The 21,290-nt window shown below is 34.8% G+C and overlaps 1 protein-coding gene across 2 annotated transcripts in view; it reads right to left on the bottom strand.

Moving 5' to 3' along the window:
• ULK2 (unc-51 like autophagy activating kinase 2) overlaps positions 1-21,290 on the bottom strand; it is a 96,499-nt gene that overhangs the window by 74,424 nt on the left and 785 nt on the right. For both annotated transcript variants that reach the window (XM_039847474.1, XM_039847475.1), the window contains exons 2-5: positions 20,101-20,193; positions 18,931-18,972; positions 4,965-4,997; positions 4,630-4,666 (exon numbers count right to left, since the gene is read on the bottom strand). In XM_039847474.1, the coding sequence (XP_039703408.1) occupies positions 4,630-4,666; positions 4,965-4,997; positions 18,931-18,972; positions 20,101-20,193 (205 nt within the window). The remainder of the gene's footprint in view (positions 1-4,629; positions 4,667-4,964; positions 4,998-18,930; positions 18,973-20,100; positions 20,194-21,290) is intronic.

The following is a 21,290-nucleotide window of genomic DNA, read 5'->3' as shown; positions in this document are numbered from 1 at the left end:
AAGGCAAGGGAAGTAAAAGCAAAAATAAATGAATAGGACTACATCAAACTAAAAAGCTTCTGCACAGCAAAAGTAACCGTCAACAAGGTAAAGAGACAACCATCCAAATGGGAGAAGATATTTGCAAGTAATGCCTCAGATAAGGGCATAATATCCAAAATGTACAAAGAACTCATACAACTCAATAAAAACAAAAACCAAGCACTCCAATTAAAAAATGGGCAGAGGACCTGAACAGACACTTCTCCCAAGAAGACATACAAATGGCTAACAAGCCTATGAAAAGATGCTTATCATCACTAGCTATTAGGGAAATGCAAATCAAAACCACAATGAGATATCAACTTGTTATCAACAAGACAAGTTAATAACAAGTGTTGGAGAAGATGCAGAGAAAAAGGAACCCTCATACACTGCTGGTGGGACTGCAAATTGGTACAGCCACTATGAAAAACAGTATGGAGGTTTCTCAAAAAACTAAGAATTGATCTACCATATGATCCAGCAATCCCTCTACTGGGTATTTACTCCAAAGACTTGAAAACCCATATCCGAAAAGATATTTGCTCACCGATGTTCAGAGCAGCATTACTCACAGTGGTCAGGACATGGAAACAACCAAAGATGACTGGATAAAGAAGCTGTGGTCCACATATACAACAGAGTATTACTCAGCCATAAGAAGAGATGAAATACTGCCATTTGTGACATCGTGGATAGACCTCAAGATAATCATTATAGTGAAATAAGCCAGACAGAAAAAGATGAAAACCACATGGTATCATTTATATGTAGGATATAAACCTAAAAGCAGCAAATGAACAGGACAGAGACTCATGGACATGGACAATAGATTAGTGGTTACCAGAGGGTAGGAGAGAGTGAGGAGGGGGGAGGTAGATGGAGTAAAAGGGGTCAAATATGTGGTGACAGAAAGAAATCTAACTATAGGTGGTAAACACACAATACAATAGATAGATAGATAGATAGATAGATAGATAGATAGACAGACAGACAGACAGACAGACAGACAGATAGATAGATAGATAGATGCCTTATTTCTAAATTGTACACCTGAAACTTACTGGATCTCATTAACCAATGTCACCATAAAAATAAAAAAAAAACACTTAATACAGTCATCCTTCAGTATTAGTTGGGGTATCGTTCCCAGGATCCCCCATGGATATCAAAATTTGAGGTTGCTCAAGTCTCTTATGTAAAATGGTGTAGATCAACACATACAGTCAGCCCTCTGCATATGCGGATTCCCAACCTTGGTCTGAAAATAGTTTCAGTCTATGGTTGGTTGAATCTGCATACATGAAACTGAGACACAGAAGGCCGACTGTTTTTATTGAAGAAAATCCATATATAAGTGGACCCATGCAAGTTCAAACACATGTTGTTCAAGGGTCAACTGTATTTTAAAGGCATTTCCAACATGAAAACTCTTTCAAACGAATGAATTCTTAAACAAGTTAGCCCTTAGAAAGTAGGCTCAGTTGTAGCTGCCACACTTAATGTATCCTGCTAGAATTAATGTAAAAGTACAACTTAGTAATTTAGAATTTGTTTTATTTTAAATTTGCAATTTGTTTTCTATCTTTTGAAAATGTAAAAGGCACTTTGTTTATCAAAACAAATAAAAGGACTAAAATAACTGTGTTGTGAAATAATGGCATTAGACCTTCCAGACTTTTTTGACATTCCAGATCTTCTAGAGCAGAAATATAATGTGAGCCACATACGTAACTTTAAAGTTTCTAGTAGCTATGTTTTAAAAAGTGGAAAAAATAGGTGAAATAGTACATTTTTAACCTAATACATCTAAAATATTATCATTTCAACTTATAACCAATATGAAAACCCAATGAAATATAATCATTCTTTTCTTCCTATGAAGTGTTCAAAATCCAATGTGTTTTTTACATTATAGCATATCTCACTTCAGACTAGCCACATTTCTAAAGCTCAATAGCCCTATGCGGTCAGTGGCCACCATACTGGATAGTACAACTCTAGATATCTAGTTCCTTGAGCATCAAATTTATTTATTTATTTTTCATTTATTTTTTTAGGCAAGGCAACCCTTGGTTGACCTCACAGAGTGCAAGGACCTTGTCAGCTTACAATCCCTTATTTTTATTTTTATTTATTTATTTTAACACCTACAGAGCCTGGTCTTCCTAGGTGGTCTCCCATCTAAGTACTAACCAGGCCCAACCCTGATAAGCTTCTGAGATCAGACAAGATCAGGACAAATTTATTTTAAGTCTTTTTTCAAATGTTTTCAATTATAAAAACTGTGGCACACCATGTCAGGTATTTTTGCCACAGCATCTCTGTGATATACATTTGCCACAAGCATTTTTGCCACATTACTGGTCACCTGCAAGGCAATTTTGCTGTAAAAACTATAAAATAACTGGTTGACAGTTTGTTTGTTGTTGTTGTCATTGTTTGGTTTCACTGCTCCATTGATGAAGTTCTTGCAGTTACTCATATTTTTATAGCGTATATAAATAAATGTTAGCTAACTCTCATGATGGTCTATATAGTAACAAGTAGATGTGGTGGTAGTCTTAAAATAGTGACCATTTCTTTCAGATGATGATGATTTGCCCCAGAAGTTGGTTTCTTATTTTGAAAGTGTGCTACATTGAGAGGAGATAGGGAGGCCAAGGGCCCTCTATGAGGGCACAAAATTAGTTGAACCCACATTTCTCACAGAATAAATATAAGTGTTTATTACAATCCACAAAATCAGTTATTTGTACAGTATTGCCATGAATCTACATACATTTTAAATATATTTGGATATTTTCTATTTTGCGATAGTGTTAATTTTGTTATGTATTTTTTCATGTTTCGTTATATCCTTTTTAATGTCTTTTATTTGTCATGATTTTATCTTTTTCATGGCAAATCGCCTTACAACCAATTAGTGGGTGAAAACACTACCAGCAAAGATACTTATGATGGCAAAAGTACTTAGAACTTGGGAGGTTAAATAACGTGACCAAAATCACACAGCAATTAAGTTATGTAAACAGTGTAGCTGTTTCAAATCAGCTGTTCTGTCTGACTCCGACCTTCGAGTAAGCTCTTCACTCTTTGGTCTTCTATTCTAATACTACTGCTCTGGAATATTATATACAGAGTCTAACATCATAGATGCAACCACTGTCAAAGCTAATGTAAATCAGCTACATCAGTAACAGCGCCTAGAACTTCTAATGAAGGAACTGCTATTGTAATGAGGGCTCTAAACTGATAAGTGCCACTCATTCTGATCCCAGTGGAAAGGTACTTTTATCTGGATCACTAAGAATGCCAAGGAACTGAATATTCACAGACCGAGAACGTGGAAGTAAGGAATCGTCTAACTTCAACTCCTTTCCACCAGTAGTGAATGAAAAGTGCCCATTTCACTGCATTTTTATCGATTAGTGACATTTTGAATAAAATATTTTACCAAATTGACTTATTCTTTTGGAAAAAGAATTTTAGTTGGGAAAAATACAAAAACACATGTGGATTGAACTACCGAATTCAGGATAATGGTTGTCTCTAAGAGGGTAAGAGTGGGACTACAGAAGAGCTCACAGAGAGTTGTATTTATAATTTCTTTTTTTTTTTATGGTGGGGGGAGTAATACCAAAGTTCTTTATATTATTCTCTACACAACTTTTGAATGTCGGCAAATATAAAACTTTTTTAATTCTCATTTTTAATTACACTCCCTGATTACTAGGTGAAGTAAAACATTTTTAATAGGTTGCTTCTCTTTTATTAACTGTCCATACCTTTTGTGAGTGTATCTATTGATATTGATATTTTTACCATCATTGCCATGATCCATTTATAGGCTGAGTTATGAGTCTTTTATTATCTTTTTTGCATATATTCCTTGCATCTTTAAGGAGTTAACAAGTAGATGCTGACTTCATCTAACATCATTAAAAAATACATTTTAGGAACAAACACAATTTGACCTGAATGCTTATTATTATCCTACATGTACATATTTTGGATACAGTATTTCAAGTATCATCTAAAACTAAAATCTTATCTCTGTACCAAGAAAAAATTTCGATGTTACCTTGAATCTCTTATAACTGTTTTAATTTACAAGAAACATTCACACTAATCAACATTACTGGATACATTCTTCCATCATAATTTTTAAAAAATTTTTAAAAGAGTTTATTTCAGCCAAACTGATGGCATATGCTGGGAAATAAGATCTAAAATGCTCTCCCATTACTTTTTTTTTTTTTTTAAAGAAATGATAGGGGCTAAAGGTCTACTGATGGCAACCCAAGAGAGTCTTTTGAAGAAGAGAAATTATATTTTATTTTTTCTCTCTTGGGAAGAGGACCCATCTCTCAAACACTGTCAGAGAGAGGCACACATAAAGTAAATACTTAAACACAAGTAAACTTTAGGAACAAAACCACAACAAAAAACAGTTGGCAAAGTGACCACAATTAAACAAGTACACAAATATTTATTGAATGTTTCCATTTAAGTACAGAAAACAAGGGTAGTATATTTCAGAAATAACTCTCAGAATTAAACAGATTACAGTACTAACTTTATTAACACTGACACACAAAAAATTACCTTGCAAATAATCTGCCAGGTCTCCACCATTGCAATACTGATATATAAAAAAAAAATATTAATTAAAATAAGAACATCGATTTAAGATAAATTCAATCCATTATCATTTAATTTTAATTAACAATTCATTTGTGTATAAAATAAATCTAATCTGAAAAACATTATAAGAGTTACAGAATCAAAACTTTTAATTTTATATTTCTTATGAAGTAGAATCTAAATCACTGAATTAATTTTATTAGAAATTTCAAATAATTATCTACTCTCCATTTTAAAGTACATAGTAATCAAAAGGAATTTGGAATAAATTAAACAGAAGCTTGTAAACTACCTACCTCCATCACCAGAAAGACAGAGTTGGGCAATTCCTGAAAAGTAAACAGATTAAATATCATTTAGATTAAAGAAAAAATTAAGCACAAATTTTAAAAATGTTAATAAAAATACTATATTTGTTAATTACTAAACAAATAAAAAGAAATCACAAAATCCATTAGCAAGTGTAATTTTAAATCTCCAACACAATGATTTAAGCAGTTCAGCTTCAAAGTCAAATCAAGTTTTAATGATACTAATATAGTCATAAAGAAGTTTAATTCATGGAAAGAACTAAAGAAAGATTCATCTTTCGGTTATGGTTATGGTTATTATAAATTTATCACTTTTGAAAAAAAAGAAGGATTCTCCAGTCCTCAGGGAAGCACATCTACTTTGGAAGTTTGATCTGGAGCAATGACTTGATAATCCCCTCTAGTAACACTAAATGCACAATCTGATTCCTAGAATATACAATCTAGGATGCTTAGTTTTTTGTTTTCCTGGTTTTTAAAAATGATTATTTGCAGGCAATACATTATCTGAGAATTATTGGAAATTCTCTTGAAGACATTTTATCATATCTTGGTAACAAACTGATTTCAAGGTACTGATTTGAGAAGTTTTGCCAAGTCTCTCAAATTCATATAGCTCTAGTTATGTTGCCTGGATAAGTAATTCAAAGACTTATTTGCTGATTCATCAATTACAATTTTATAATGTTGATTAAATTTTAAAGTGGACTTCTCTACAGTTTAACTTGAGCCAGTGTTCAAATGTGATTCAAGAGAGAGCCCTTCCAAGTAGCACTGGGCTTCCCCAAGGTCCTAAATTCAAGAATAAGGTGTTCTATGGGAAAACAAAAGGAGTAGGGCAGAAAGGGGGCAGGTCTAGGGCAGCACTAGTCAGAGTGAGGTTCAAGGCCAGCGCCAGTCAGCAAATCATTTAGTACTGGCTAAGAATGAAATAATTACAGAAATTAAACATTAGCATTTTTAAAGGTTTAAAGTAATTTAATAAAAAATTTTATGTCTGCTGAACCTAATAATAAAAACTTTAGATGTCTGTTTGGAGGTACTTTTTATTTCATTTTCATAATAATTCATTTTTATTGGATTTTATAAAAGTATCAGTTCACACAGATTAGAAATAAAAACTGGTGCCTAACAACAGGTAGTTAGAACACTTCTGTGCAATGAGCAACACGAGGCTGCCACAGAGTGGTTTCACCATGTTCACCAAGGGTCTGAATGCCATAGTCAAGACCTGAATCAAATTATGTCCTGCAAGAAACTCAGTGACTTAGGATGATTTACTTCACTTATTTCTCCAGAGGACTAGATAAAAAATTAAAATACATCATGCCCAGTTCTTTGACCCCTGCCTCCCAAAGGTATGTAGAGGTTAAGAAGAATGGTGATGACTATAGTTCTCTGTTAAGGAGCAAGGAGCCACAGTCCTGCCCAAGCCGAATCACAGAATTAAGAGCCAGGATGCAAGACTAAAACAAATGCCTGGCTTCCCTAGCAGTAGCACTCCATGAGAAATCAGAAAGGAGGGAGAGAACAGTCAGCTCCCAGCAAGCTAGGAGAACAAGTATGTAAGAGATAAATACTTATTTTCTTTTATCATAAATAAAAACAAAAATACATTTCTAAAAGTGAAATTATCTAGTCTTAATCACAAAACCTGATCAAATGCAGACTGAACTACTGTATCATCCCTAAAAGTGCTAAGAAATCATTAAACATGTAAATCAAAAAATTTCTTAAGTATAAAGTGCAAAAATATCATCTCGAATCAGCATTATTTAATCATATAATAGCACCATATTCTAACTACTGAAGAGAAAAAAGAGCGAGGAATTTCTAAGGAGAGGCTAAACAGACATAAAGAACTTCTGTTCATTCAACAGGAAGAAGTCAAATTCCTATTTTCGTATTCGGAATTTGAGGAGTATACACAACCACTTAGTTTTCTCTTATCAATTATTTACTCATAATAAGATGGAAAGAGAAATGATGTCCACTGTCTTAAACAAAACCAATCAAATTACCTATAAACAAATTGAAACTCAAATGGCACCAGGAAAGAACTTAAAGAGATACTTGTCAGGTCAGAAAGGCTGAGAAATAAGGCCAGTATAACCTGTGAGCCAGACCACCGAGGGTTTTTCAAAGCTGAACACATATTTACCCTCCTTTCCTAATAATAAGAAATCCTCAACTACTCCCCAGTGCATCCATCAACAAAATTAAACGTAATGAATTTCACTGTATCATTTCCCTACTCAAACTCCTTAACAACCGAGTTAAAAACCAAATCTCCAAAAAGAAAAAAAAGGATATTATTATGAACGACTTTATGCTAATATCCCAAGATTTAGATGAAATGAACAAACTGAAAAACAATTTGAGGAAAAACACAACTTATTAAAACTGACAAGAAATAGAAAATTTAAAAAGGCCCATATCCATTAAAGAAACTGAATTATAATTTAAAACTTTTCCACAAAGAAATTCTTCCTAAATTTCAGTGTAATCCAAATCAAAATCCAAGAAGGTTTTGTGCATGTGTGGAAAATGACAAGCTAATTCTAAAATTATATGGAAATGCAAAAGGCCAAGAATAACTAAATATAATCTAGAAAAAAAAAACTTGGAAAACTTATACTACTAGGTAGCAAGACTTACTATAAAACTACAGTAAGAAAAACAGCTAGATAAAGGCTAAGGAGACAGAAAAGAGATCCTAGAAACAGGCCCACACATATGTGGTTACTAATTTGTGACAAAACAGACACTACAGTACAAAAGGGCCTGGTCAGTAAATGGATCAATTGGCTATCCATTTGTAAAAGTAAATGAATCTTGAATCTACCCTATGCCACACACAAAAATCATTTCCAGGTAGATTACAAAGTTAAATGTGAAAGATAAATTAATGGCTCTGGGAAAAAAAACATAAGAGAATATCTTCATGATCCTGGTATAGGCAACGTTTTCTTAAGTATGACACAAAGGCACTAAATACAAAAGAAACAAACTGGACTACATTAAAGTTAAGAATTTCTATTCATCAAAATAAACCATTAAGATAGTAAAAGGCAAGTCACAGCATGGGTAAGTCATTTACAACACATATATCTGACAAAGAACTCATATCCACAATACATAAAGAGCTCTCAACAAATTAATAACAAAAAGACAACCCAACAGAAAAACAGGCAAGAGACATACAGAGGAATTTCAAAAAGAAGACATTTAAATGACCAATAAACTTACAAAAGATGTTCAAATCAGCAGTCATGAGGAAAACACTAATTAAAATCATAATAAGATACTTCACCAGAATGACTAACATTGTCAAGTTTTGGCAAAGATGTGAAAAAACTGGAACTATCAATCACTTGGTGGGAATGTAAACCGATATACTGGCAGTATTTACTAAAGCTGGGCCTGCACATACCCCATGAACCAGAAATTCCTCTCCTAATGATTATCTCTTTTAAGACCAATTTCAACAAGGAGGAACAGTGAAAGAAGGAAAACCGAAGGAAAAACCACAACAACAAGGAATATTTATTGCTTCTACCTAGCCTCTTAATTCCAGGAGGCATTGGGGTGGGGGGAACACAACAGTGGTTTCCTCCGGAAAAGCAAAAAAGAGGTATGAGAAGAGGACATCTCTTATATTTTATATATTGCTAGACCACTTGAATCATATTCCCACTGAGGGCCTATTATTTTTCTAATTTAAAAAATAATAACAATAAAGTGAATTTTAAAAGTTTGGTAGCTTGAGCAGATGGTTTTCTCCAACGGAACTCGAAGATACAGAAGTGGAGAACTATAAAGTAAAAATTAAACAGCGAATAAATGGCAAGAGAAGTATTCAAAGAAATATTTGTGGCTCCTAAGACCCATACCTCACATTTTTCTACTTTTCCTAATTCATTCTCTACACCTCATGTGACTCCTATGGGTTACCTCATAGGAAAAAAGGAAAGAAACACCATTTTAGCAGTCCCCTTGGGGTTACCTGGTACTATAGACAGCCTCATAGCATCCTATGAGTAAACAGGTTGGATTGCTATCCCCACTTTTCTTAGGGGGTGATATTAAAAATGAAAAAGAAGTGGTTTGCTCAACATCCTAAATTGAGTTTGATATAAAAACAGTACTCAGGTTTCCTTATTTCCATCCAGGACTCTTCCTCTTAGATGATGCAAAATACAATGTACGAAAGCCAGTTCTTGCTTACTGACCTGACACAAACCAATATAGGTTTGTAGAAAACCCTTTTCCTTAACCTGCATCTTAATAATACTAACTACACTAAAGGTTTCAAAAATATTCAAAACTTTTGTGATGTTGTTATTTATAATAAGAAATATGTATTTGGTCCACAAAGCTGTTCCTGGCACAGGGCTCCTAAAAGGAATTTCCTAAGAGATGAGAGCAATAAAAGTCTTTTATTATGTTAATAACAAGTTTTGAAAAGCTAAGGACAGGGGTAGGGGAGGAAGGGGGTAAACTGGTTGCCTGAACCAACCTCATAGAGGGTTAGAACTTTCAATCCCACCCCTGACTATGGAAAGCAGAGAAGGCTAGAGATTGAGTCCAATCACCAATGGCCAATGATTTAATCAACAGTGCCTATATGATAAAGCCTCCATAAATGCCCAAAAGAAGAGGCTTCTAAGAGCTTTCAGGTTTAGTGAACATACGGAGGACCAATGAGAGCGGCATGCCCAAAGAGCAAGCATACCTTGCCCTATGCATCTCTTCCATCTGGCAGTTCCTGAGTTACATCCTTTTATAGTAAATGGGTAATCTCATAAATAATATGTTTCTCTGAGTTCTGTCAGCTGCTCTAGCAAATTAATTGAACCCAAAGAGATGGTCCTGGGAACCTCCTTAATGCAAGTTGGTCAGAAGCAGGAATTTCTGGATCACAGGGTATGTGCAGGCCTAGCTTTAGCAGATACTGCCGGTAACAACCTGAACTTTCAATCAGTGTCTCAAAGGAATGCAGTGGCAGTCTTGTGGGACTGGGCCCTTAACCTGTGTGATCTGATGCTACTAACTCCAGGTACGCAGTGTCAGAATTAGGTTAATTGCCTGGTAGTACTGGGAAAAAACATAAATTGATAACTAAGTACCCACCTAATCTGAACCTGATTTACCCATAATTCTTCAAATTGCTTAAGTCCTAACTCTTTTTAACAGTCCTACAGAAGATATAATCCTCTTTTACAGTAATAGTCAAAAACAGGTAAAAGTTTGGGATAATTTTCTGGAAAATTAGTGAATTCACTCTATCACTCTTTTGCACATAAATAAATTCCAGAGATCAAACATGTAAATATAAAAAAATTAAACCATAAATACTATAAGAAAACATGGGGGATCATTTTTATAATCTCAAGATGGAGAATCCCTAACATGACATGAAACCTAGAGGTTATGAAAGAGCAGATAAATTTCACTATGTAAGAACTTCCTTCTATCAAAAAGGGGCTAAAATAAAACCAAAAAGAAAGAGAAAAAAATTGGAGAAATCATTTCAGTACAAAGAGATATCAACTCTGACTTGCACTTTTTGACCTCCCATAGCCTAAGTATCAGAGTTTATAAACTCAGTCTTCTAAACATCTCGCCAATCTGTCCAGGCCTCTCCATTTCCACTGGTACCATCACCCACCCAAACACTTCCTACATGGTGGCCCCAAATCCACTCCTGCCCATTCTCCACAGAGTAGCCGGTGTTTCATGTATTCAAATAAACTCCTATGCCAATTAATTTATAATGGAGAATATTCCTTTCTCTAACTACAACGGTTAAGTATAAGACTCAGATATATGTACTCCCTTACTGGCATAAAAGTATCAGCAACGCTAATTCATAATCAGAAAATTACCCAATGATTATAGAAAGAAAGCAAAAGTGGGCACTCTTCCCACCCCCCCAAAAAAGAAAATTACTTTATTTCTTATTAAAAATTCTTATTGCAAAAACTTAAGATACATAAAATTTGAAAGAAGTTTTAAAAATCAACTTTATCTCACCATCTGAAAGAAAGCCATATTAACATTAGCAATCATGCTTTCATGCATCTATACACATGCTCATACCCAAAGGAAGCATGTACTTGCTGAGTTTTTTTATTTTAATATAATCCATTTCCACCTTTTTGCTTCTCTTCACCTCTCCAAGAGGCCAATGTTTACATCTGGCCAATCTGTCCAGGTATGTATCCTTCCATACCCTTTTCCTGCTCATACAATCATAAGTTAAACACACATACATTTTATTTTGAAAAAAATGGGATATAATAAAGAAATGTCTGAATTTTGCTTTCCTCACTCAATAATACATCATGGAAATCCCTCCCGGTCAACTGTATATATGTAACTTTTTAATAACTGATTATTTCACTGCTTATTGAATCATTCTTTTACTAAGAAGCATCAACTTCTTTTCAGTTTTGCCCACTGTAAGCAATGCTACAGTGACCAGATATCTCAATTCTCATGCTTCTATGGCTATGAGATAGATGCCAGGAATCTGGGTTGCTTAGTAAAAAGGGTATGTAGTTCTCCTAACGTCAACAGGTATTTCTCTTCATTCAAATATTTTTTAACTACCTGCTATATATATAAGACATTATCCTAGGCATTGAAGATATAGCAATAAACCAAAAGAGTTAAATGCCCTGTTCTCTTAAAGCTTACATTCTAAGAGAGACAGTTCAGGTGAAAGACAATGAACAAGTATATAGAGTATGTTAGAAGGTTATAAAGTGCTTTAAAAAAAAAAGTAGGGAAGGAGGAGTGTGTGGGTGAAGGGGCTGCAATTTTATTTAGAGTGGCTAAAGAAAGCTTCAATGAAAACAATGTTTGAGTAAAAACCTAAAGAAGGTTCGGACTATATCTGCATATTCTACAGAGCTATAGATATATCTGCACTTGGAAGAGGAAGATCCCAGACAAAAGGAAAAAGGGAGCAATGGACTATAGTATAGAGTGCGTCAGGAACCACAAGGAGGCCCAAGTGGATGGAGCAGAAGCAGCACAGTGCAGAGGAGATGGAGTTGGAGATAACGGTTTGGCTTCTACTTAAGGAAATCGGGAGCCACAACAGGAGTCTGAGCAGAGGAGCAACATGCTCTGACTTGCATTACTAGGATTACTTTGATTGCTATGTGTTGTTTTAAATATTCTTCAGGGTATGGAAGCAAATTATTGCCAGACAGCCTTCCCAAATACTCTAATACACATTTCTACAAGGGATACATGAGAATATTTTACACCTCCTCCTCAATTCTACCACTTAGAATTATTGCACTTTTCAATTTTGCAAACAGGGAGAGAAGTGACATCTTACTGTTACTTTAATTTATACTTCCCTACTTGTTCATGAATATCATTTCATATATTTATTAGCCATTTTGATTTCTCTTATGATAACCAGCCATTTATGTCCTTTGCTTACTTTCTCTTTGGGTTGCCTTTTCCTTATCAATTTGTAAGAGGATTTACATGTTTTATTTTTTCCCCTTTTTAATTCCCTCCCCTCCCTCACTTTCACCCCTGAACTATGGATGTTGCCATTTCCCCTTAATAACTAGATCTCTGAAGGCATGGCGTCTCCTCCTACACACTCACAGCACACCTGGCACCTGACACCCCCGGCGCACTAGGCGGGGCTTGGCACACTCTGGGGGCCTGGCGCACCCGGGGTATGGTCCTTGGTTCCACCTGGGGCATGAGCCCAGGACCTTCTGCACATAAAGCAGAAGTGCTAACCACTACACTATGGAGCCGCCTCCGAGTTTATATGTTTTAGATATTATGTTATGTTGTGTTGTAAATATTTTGTTATATTATTTGTCAATTGTAATTTTTTGCATTTTATTATGGTATAATTTACATACACTAAAATGCACAGATTTAAATGTACAATTCACTGAGTTGTGACAAATGTATACAACCATGTAACTATCCTTATAATCAAAATACAAACCCAGATAGTTCCATCATGACCCTTTGCCATAAATCTCAGCTACCAAGAGGCAACCTATGTTCTGCTTTCCCTGATTTCTATCACCCTAGCTAAGCTGTCTCTTCTTAAAGTCATAAAAATAGAATCATATAGTAACTGAATATAGTGGCTTCTTTTTCTGAATATAATGTTTGAGATTCATATGTTATGACATATATCAAGTTTGTTCATTTTTATGGCTGTCAATTTGTTCATGGTATTTATTTGCCATAAAATAGCTTCTGAATTTCCTGATTTAAAATATCTATCTCTTGGACTATATATAGTCATCTAAATATTATTCTAAGATTGTTTACTTTGTACATGTAAGCCTTTAATTCATTTGGAAATTATTTTGGAAAATGATGAAAATAGGGATCCAACTTTATTTTTCTCAGATGTCTCAGTTTTGCCAGCACCATCTACTAAATGAATCATCTTTTTCTCACTATTCTAAAAATTCCCAAGTGGATATTTATCCATATCACTGACAATCATGAAGTTAAGTACTCCTAACTGACAATACTTATCTCATGCCCAGAATGTTCAAAGATATGTATCTTTCGAAAAACAGACATGAAATCACTCTTCCACTTTCAAAACTCTTTGATGGCTTTGCATTGTCCTTAGAACAAAGATCTCAGGTGGACCATGCAAACCTCCCCAGCATCATCTAACCCCACTCTCTCCCTCACTCCCGTACTCCCATCACACTGGCCTTCTTCCAGTTCCTCAAACTCTGATCTTTCCTGTCTGATCTTCACAGAAGGCCTCAACTGCTTGGGAAGCTTACTTGCTCTTCTCTTACCTACCAGAGCCTAGCCTTCTTTCGCTCTTCCATCAAGTCTGTTTAAATATCCTTTATTCAGATGGTTTTCCCTAGCTGCACAAAAAGAGTTGCCCTACTCCCCTAACCCCTATGTTTCCTCCAAGTCTCTCCCATACTTCTCCCTTACAGCACTGTGCACACTTCGAATTAGTTAAATATTTGCTTCATGTTATCTTCCCCAATTATACTACTGTAAGTTCCACAAGGGCAAGAACCATTTCTATTTTGTTCACCACTATATTCCTGTACATCTCATTAACTGTCTCAAGAAATACTAATCACAAAGAAGTCAGTAAGAAAAATGAACACAAAAGAAGCATCGCAGAATAGCAACAGAAAAGTCACAGAAATACAAAAAGGCAAATAAAACTTGAAGATGGTCAGTGCACTAACGATTAATGAAATAAAAAATAAAACTTAAAATATCTTATTTTCCTCCTACGAGACTGTCAAGAAAAGAAAAAAACCATACGTCATTATTTGTCAAAATACATTGGCACAACCTTCTGGAAGGCAACATGGTAACTAAGCAATTCCATGTCAAAAAATTTATTCTATAGAAACCTTCATACAAATAAGCAAAGATGCATGTACACAGCTTTCTCTGCAGCAGTTTCTAATGCAGAAAAATAAGAAACATCTCAAAAGGGTGCAATCAGGTTTTAAGTAAATAAATTATCATTTAGCTCTACAGTACTATACTGATATGAAAAGGTATCCAAGATACATTAAGTTAAATAAAACAAGTTGCATTTCTGTAAAAATGCTATTAATAAGTTTCTCACAATGAAAAGCTTAAAAAACTAAATAAAAATGACTACAGATTCATATATGTATTTTAAAAACTCTAAAAGAAATATAACAAACAGTGGTTGTATCTGGGAATTGCCATTTCTATTCTAATTTATTCATTTTGATAATATTTAACTATTTTAACTATGAACATATATCACTTTTATAATTAGGGAAAATGTTTTTTTGTGTGTTATCTTGCTAAGCACCCCAAGCACAGCAGTATCAGCAGCTGGCCTGTTAGCAGCTTAGCCTCTCTCAAGCACTAGCAAGTCCAGCACAAGTAAAGAGAATCCACAGATCACTTTGTAGCTCACACCAAGTGGCCCTGGGTAGGGCACAGGTAGTGGTTGACCTTGGCCTGCAACAGAGCCTCTCTCAAGAGGCCTCAGAACAACACATCCAGTGCCAGTTTCAGACATCAGAGCACCACCCAACCACCACCACATACGATACACCCAGGGAGCAAACTGGGCAGGCACCAGAGCCCCACTAAAGCGAATCTTGCTATGTAGGGTCAGCCCCTGCACAACAGGTCCTCCACTGTAGTCACAGCTAGTCCTCACAACCAATCAGCCTGAGGGTCAATCTCGCCCACTGACATGCAAACAGCAACCAAGGCTCAAGTACAACTGGAGGGCACAAACAACCCACACAAGGGACACAACTGGAACACCCTGCTCAGGTGACCAGAAAGACTGTGCCACTGAGCCCCCACAGGACACCTACTACATAAGACCACTCTTCTAAGACCAGGAGACACAGTAGTTCTGCATATACACAGAAACAAAAAAGGGGAGGCAGACAAAATGAGGAGACAAAGAAACATGTCCCAAATGAAAGAACAGGACAAAACAAAACAAACAAACAAAACCCACTAAATAAAATGGAGACAAGCAATCTACCAAACGCAGAATTCAAAACACTGGTTATAAGGATGCTCAATGAACTTAAGGAAAAAATAGATTATCTCAGTGAAAACCTCAACAAAGAGACAGGAAAAAGAAAAATAGAAAATCATAAAAAAGAACCAGTCAGAAATGAAGAATATACTAACTAAAATGAAGGATAACTTGAAGGAATCAACAGTAGATAGAAGAAGCAGAGGATCAAATCTCTGATTTGGAAGATAAGGCAGCAGAAAATATCCAATCAGAACAGCAAAAAGAAAAATGAATTTTATAAAATGAGGATAGTTTAAGGGACCTCTGAGACAACATCAAGTGTACCAACATTTGCATCACAGGGGTACCACAAGAAGAGAGAACAAGGATTGGAAAACCTATTTGAAGAAATAATGATGGAAAATTTCCCTAACCTGGTGAAGGAAATACATACCAACCCAAGAAGTGCAGAGTCCCAAACAAGAGGAACCCAAAGAGGCACACACCAGGACACACCAAATGCCAAAGGTGAAAAACAAAAAGAATCTTAAAGGCAGTAAGAGAAAAACAGTTACCTATAAGGGAGCTCCATAAGACTGTCAGCTGATTTCCCAAAAGAAACTTTGTAGGCCAGAAGGGATCAGAATGAAATATTCAAAGTGATAAAAAGCAAGGACCAAAACCAATATTAATCTACCCAGCAAAGCTATCCCTTAGAACCAAAGGACAAATAAAGAGCTTCCAGACAAGAAATAGCTAAAAGATTTTATCACCACCAAAATAGTATTTTAAGAAATGTTAAATGGGACTTCTTTTATAAAAATAAGAAAAAAAAAAGATCAAAAATATGAATAATAAAATAGCAATAACTATGTATCTATCAACAATTACTTTAAATGTAAGTGGATTAAATTCTTTAATCAAAAGACAAAGGATGGCTGGAGAGATGAGAAAACAGGGCCCGCTACATATGCTGCCTACAAGAGTCTCACTTCAGATCAAAAGATACACACAGACTCAAAGTAAAGCAATGGAAAAAGATATTTTATGAATATGGAAATGAAAAAAAAAAAGCTGGGGTAGCAGTAATTGTCCCAGACAAAATAGACTTTAAAACAAAGGCTATAATGAGAGAGAAAGAAGTACCCTGCAATTCTACTCTGGATATTTATCCAAAGAAACTCAAAACACTTAATTCAAAAAGATATGCATTCATACATTCATGGCAGCATTATTTACAAGAACCAAGATATAGAGGCAACCTGGGTATCTATCAGTGGATGAATGGATAACAAAGAGGTGGTAAATATATACAATGGAGTAGCCAGAAAAAAAGAATGAAATCTTGCCATCTATAACAACATGGATGGACCTAGAGGGTATTGTGCTGTGTGGAGTAAGTTAGACAGAGAAAGACAAATGCCACAGGTATCACTTATATGTGGAATATAAATAACAAAATAAACAAAACAGAAAGAAACTCGTAGATACAGAGAACATTTTGATGACTGCCAGATGGGAGAGGATGAAGGGGAATGGATGAAAAGAGGGAAGGGATTAAGAAGTATAAATTGGTAGTTACAGAAATAAACATGGGAATGTAAAGTACAGCATAAGGAATATAACCAATAATACTGTAATAACTATGTATGGTGACAGATGGGTACTAGATTTTGGTAATCACTTTGTAAGTTATATAAACGTCTAATCACTATGTTGTACACCTCAAACTAATAATATTGTATGTCAACTGTAATTGAAAAATAAAAACTACTTTTAAAAAAATAAAAATATTTTTCATTCTGATAGACAAAATCTAAGTATCCTCTCTATTCAAAAAACAAAACCTACTCTGCAATTAAATTTTTGTACATCTCAAAAAATGGGAAATTAAGAGCTAATATTATTTAACATTTTTTGTACTAGGCACTGACTTGTATTTCTTGGTGCCCTCTATCAACAGAGACTAAGACAAACTACACAAAGGGCTCTGAGAAGAATTAACCTTTCAGCTAGAGATTGTGAGATAAATTTAGTTTTGGCTTTAAACTTTTTTTCCCCTTAGTTTCAACGGTGCTTTGCAATTTTTTTGGAGAGCAATTAAACTGTACAATCAGAAAACTTTAAAACTGTGCATGCTATTTGCTCTGCTAATTCCAATTCTAGGAACTGAACTTAAAAGAAATAATCAGATATATTCAGCAGGTATATATTATCCTCACTGTACTTTTCTATAACAAGTAAAACCTAAACATCTTATAACATGGGTTTATACACTTGGTGATGTGATATGACAAGAAAAATGACTAAAGAAAAAAGTACAGGAGAAAAACAAGAAAAAAGTACATTTAGAACAGTCCATTTTTTCCTCACCCCACTAAAATGAAGTACACAGAAGCAAGGACTTTCTTTTACTTACTACTTTATTCCTAGCAGTTAGAACAATGCCTGCCACACAGTAGCACTCAAAACCTTACAAAATGAATGAATTTGAGTAATCCAAGTGCATACAAAAAAGATTTTTAGCTAGACATAATAGCAGAATCACATAACATATCCATTTACTGGAATTCAACTGTCCAGACTAAGCAAAACAAAAGAACAAAATAATGTAAATCAAGTAGCCTGGCCTGCTTTGGAATGAGAGTAGAGGGAAAAGCTTTATCTGCTGTTCCCTCAATAGATTTCAGGTCCCTGGGGCTCTCACACAAACCACACAAACCAAGTGTGATTCTGGTATTAAAAAGAGGATTTTTTGTAAATACAATATGGCCTCTAAATATAAGCCAATTACTAGCTCTGTTACTTCACCCCCGCACCCCCCAAATAAAAAGTAATATTCTCCAAAGTTGAGCTTTTTAAAAGAATTTCCAAGAGGAATTTTGACTATATAGAAATACTGCCTTGACTTCAGAAGGCAACTTAAGATAATTTTAGAACAGCCTTCCCACCTCCAAATATAATGTGTATCTACTGTATGCCATGGGGATAATCTCAGATATGAATATGCATGATTTCCTTGTTTTTAGTTTATTTTCTAATATCTCTACAATTAGCAAATGTTGCTTTTACCATAAGAAAAAAAGCTCTACCTAATTTTTTATTAGTCCATAATAGCTCTTTCTACATTTATCATGGATATGCTAGATCTGGTATCAATATTCTTCTGTTTGACCTATAAAATAACACTACTCCTATAGTATATTATCATTTGTTAAAGAGGTTACATGTGCAGCATATTGTTTATTTTATCTCAGTGCTCTATGCTATTTTAAACAATTTCTTAATAAACATATAACTCAAGCTATATATATTTTCAACAATAAGGCAATTTTCTATTTCTATTAAGATGCACTTAAATTTCTATGAAATAAAAAAAGTAAGTTCTTTATTAATAAACATGCAAGTTTTTTAAAAAAATCCAAAATAAGTTACCTGAACATCATAGAGTGCTACAATATTTTCATGCTGAAGTTCCTGTTAAGGAAATTAAGAATTCAAAATATTTGTATTTATTCTTATAATATAAATATATTTCAATATACAAATATAAGCATATACATAGATACATACATATATACTATTTCTAGCATATTGCAGTTTTATTACTAGGTTAGAACAATTCAATCTACTAAAAAATAACAAATATGCTTGATCAAAATTTACCTGGAGCCTAAACTTTTTTCACCACTATCATTTTTTAGACTCAAGGTACTTAAGAAAGTACTCTTGTTTACAAAACAAATGACATAGTAAGCATGACCAAGACTTTCTGCTGGTCTTTTAAATTTAATATACAACTTCTAATAGTAATAGAGGCATAAAATTCCAAAACTGCACATTATTTGCCTGAAAGAAAACAAAGTATAATTCTTAGCTCAAAGAGCTGCCTACAGAATAGTTTTGATGAAAGTTAGTGTTAGATGAGGGTTCCATGTTCATATTAGCTTGAGAAACTCTAAACTGGTTTCCTCACTGTGTAATTTTTCAGACTTTAATGAGTCAAGTGCTTTGCAACTCTCAAAGAAGTATTTAATAAACAAAATTTGACCATAGAACCTTTTTCTCCTCAAAGCATCTCACTTGGATAACATTGCTTACGAATGATCTAAAAAGACCACTTCCAAGGAAAATAACTTTCCTCAACTTAAGAGGATAAAAGATCCCAAGTTCCCCTAGTCATCCAAAAAACTTAACTGTAATGTGAAAGGGATCAATAGAAAAAGTAACGTATAAGAGAGGCCTGGATCCCCCCAAACAATCACACAATAACTAGGGGAAAGAAGAAAAGAAATTATAAGAATCTAAAATCGGTGTTAATAGACTCTAAGTATTGGGAAAAGCGACAAACATCTATTTTTAAAAATAGCTTCTGAGTACTCAGTTTTAAAAAACTGAGCATGCAAAATAAGAGCAACAGGTGAAAATTCTCAAACTTTGGTGCAACTACCAAAATTGCAAAGGACTTCATCACGTAGTCATTTAATTTAAAATAAGTTTTAACCCAGTATGAAATATCACTGTATGAAATTTAAATAATATCACTGTATGAAATTTAAATAATTTAAAATAAGTTTTAACCCAGTATGAAATAAATAAACATACCTTTAAGATTTTAATTTCCTTCCCAAGCAGTATTTGTGATTTTGACAAGTTCTTTTTATTAATACTTTTAATAGCTACCTCCCAATCAGTTTTCTGAAAAGGAAAAACAGTGTTACTCCTGGAAATTATTCCTTGGAAATAATTCAACAGAAAAAAAATCTTATTATAAGCATAAAGATGTTTTTAGCAAACTCATGTACAGCACCGCGGAGGAGGGGTGGGGGGAATGGAAAAGAACCTGAATCTTCAAATGGAAAATGATTTCATAAATTACAACATTGACACCTAATGTCCTACAAGACAGCCACTAAAAAATAATACAAAGACCATATAGTAACTAGCATTAAGTGAAAAAAGAACAGTTTTACAACTATTTAGAAGTTATGGTGAAATGTGGATAATAAACTGGAAGGTGGTATGGTTAAAAGAAAAGTGATAGCTTGGCTGTGTTTTCAACTATTTTTGAGTTTCAAATTATTTCCATAATGAACAGTAGTATTTATTACTTTATCTGATAGGCAACAAAACCAGCCCCTTGGCAATAATCGGAACTGCCAAACCCTTTTATGATTATTTCCACTCCCAAGGTGACTTTCTAAATTCTTTAAATTCTAAAACCTCGTGACCCTATTTACGAAATAGTAAAAGCTTAAAAAAAAAAATGCTGAACCTGCTTTCATATTTATTTAGACTGGAAAATGGAGCATCCAACATCTTTTCCACTCAGAGCCCGCTTATCTAACCCCAAAAAAGGAAGATGGTATCGGACTCATCAGGACGTAGAGGAACCAATGCTAGGAAATGTGATACCACCACCACCCCGAGTTTGAGAAAGCCTCGGGCGAACGGGAAACCAGCCCGTTTTCCGCTGGGTCTGCAATTATCGACCTCAAAGGTGCCTGCCGAGCCCTGGCCGCCCAGGGTAAGGGAAAAAAACAAAGTTCGGTCCACGCCCGAGCCTGGAGCTGTGTAGTCCTCTAGAATTCGAGTACGTTCAAGTGAAAGCCTTGCTTGGGCGGCCAGAGGGGTGCGTCCCTCCGCAGACTCGTTACCAGGCACTTTGACTAAGAGGTTAAATCAGAGCCCGGGCAGTGAGTCGGTAGGTGGTGCGCTGCCTAGCGGCTTCGGCCTCAAAACAATCCTCGCCCAACCAAAACAAACCCTGCAACACTGACAGCGCGCACAATGGC

Source organism: Pteropus medius, unplaced genomic scaffold (genome assembly GCF_902729225.1).
Source record: "Pteropus medius unplaced genomic scaffold, Ma_sr-lr_union100, whole genome shotgun sequence".
Taxonomy (NCBI): domain Eukaryota; kingdom Metazoa; phylum Chordata; class Mammalia; order Chiroptera; family Pteropodidae; genus Pteropus; species Pteropus medius.
This window is presented reverse-complemented; position numbering and strand designations above follow the sequence as displayed.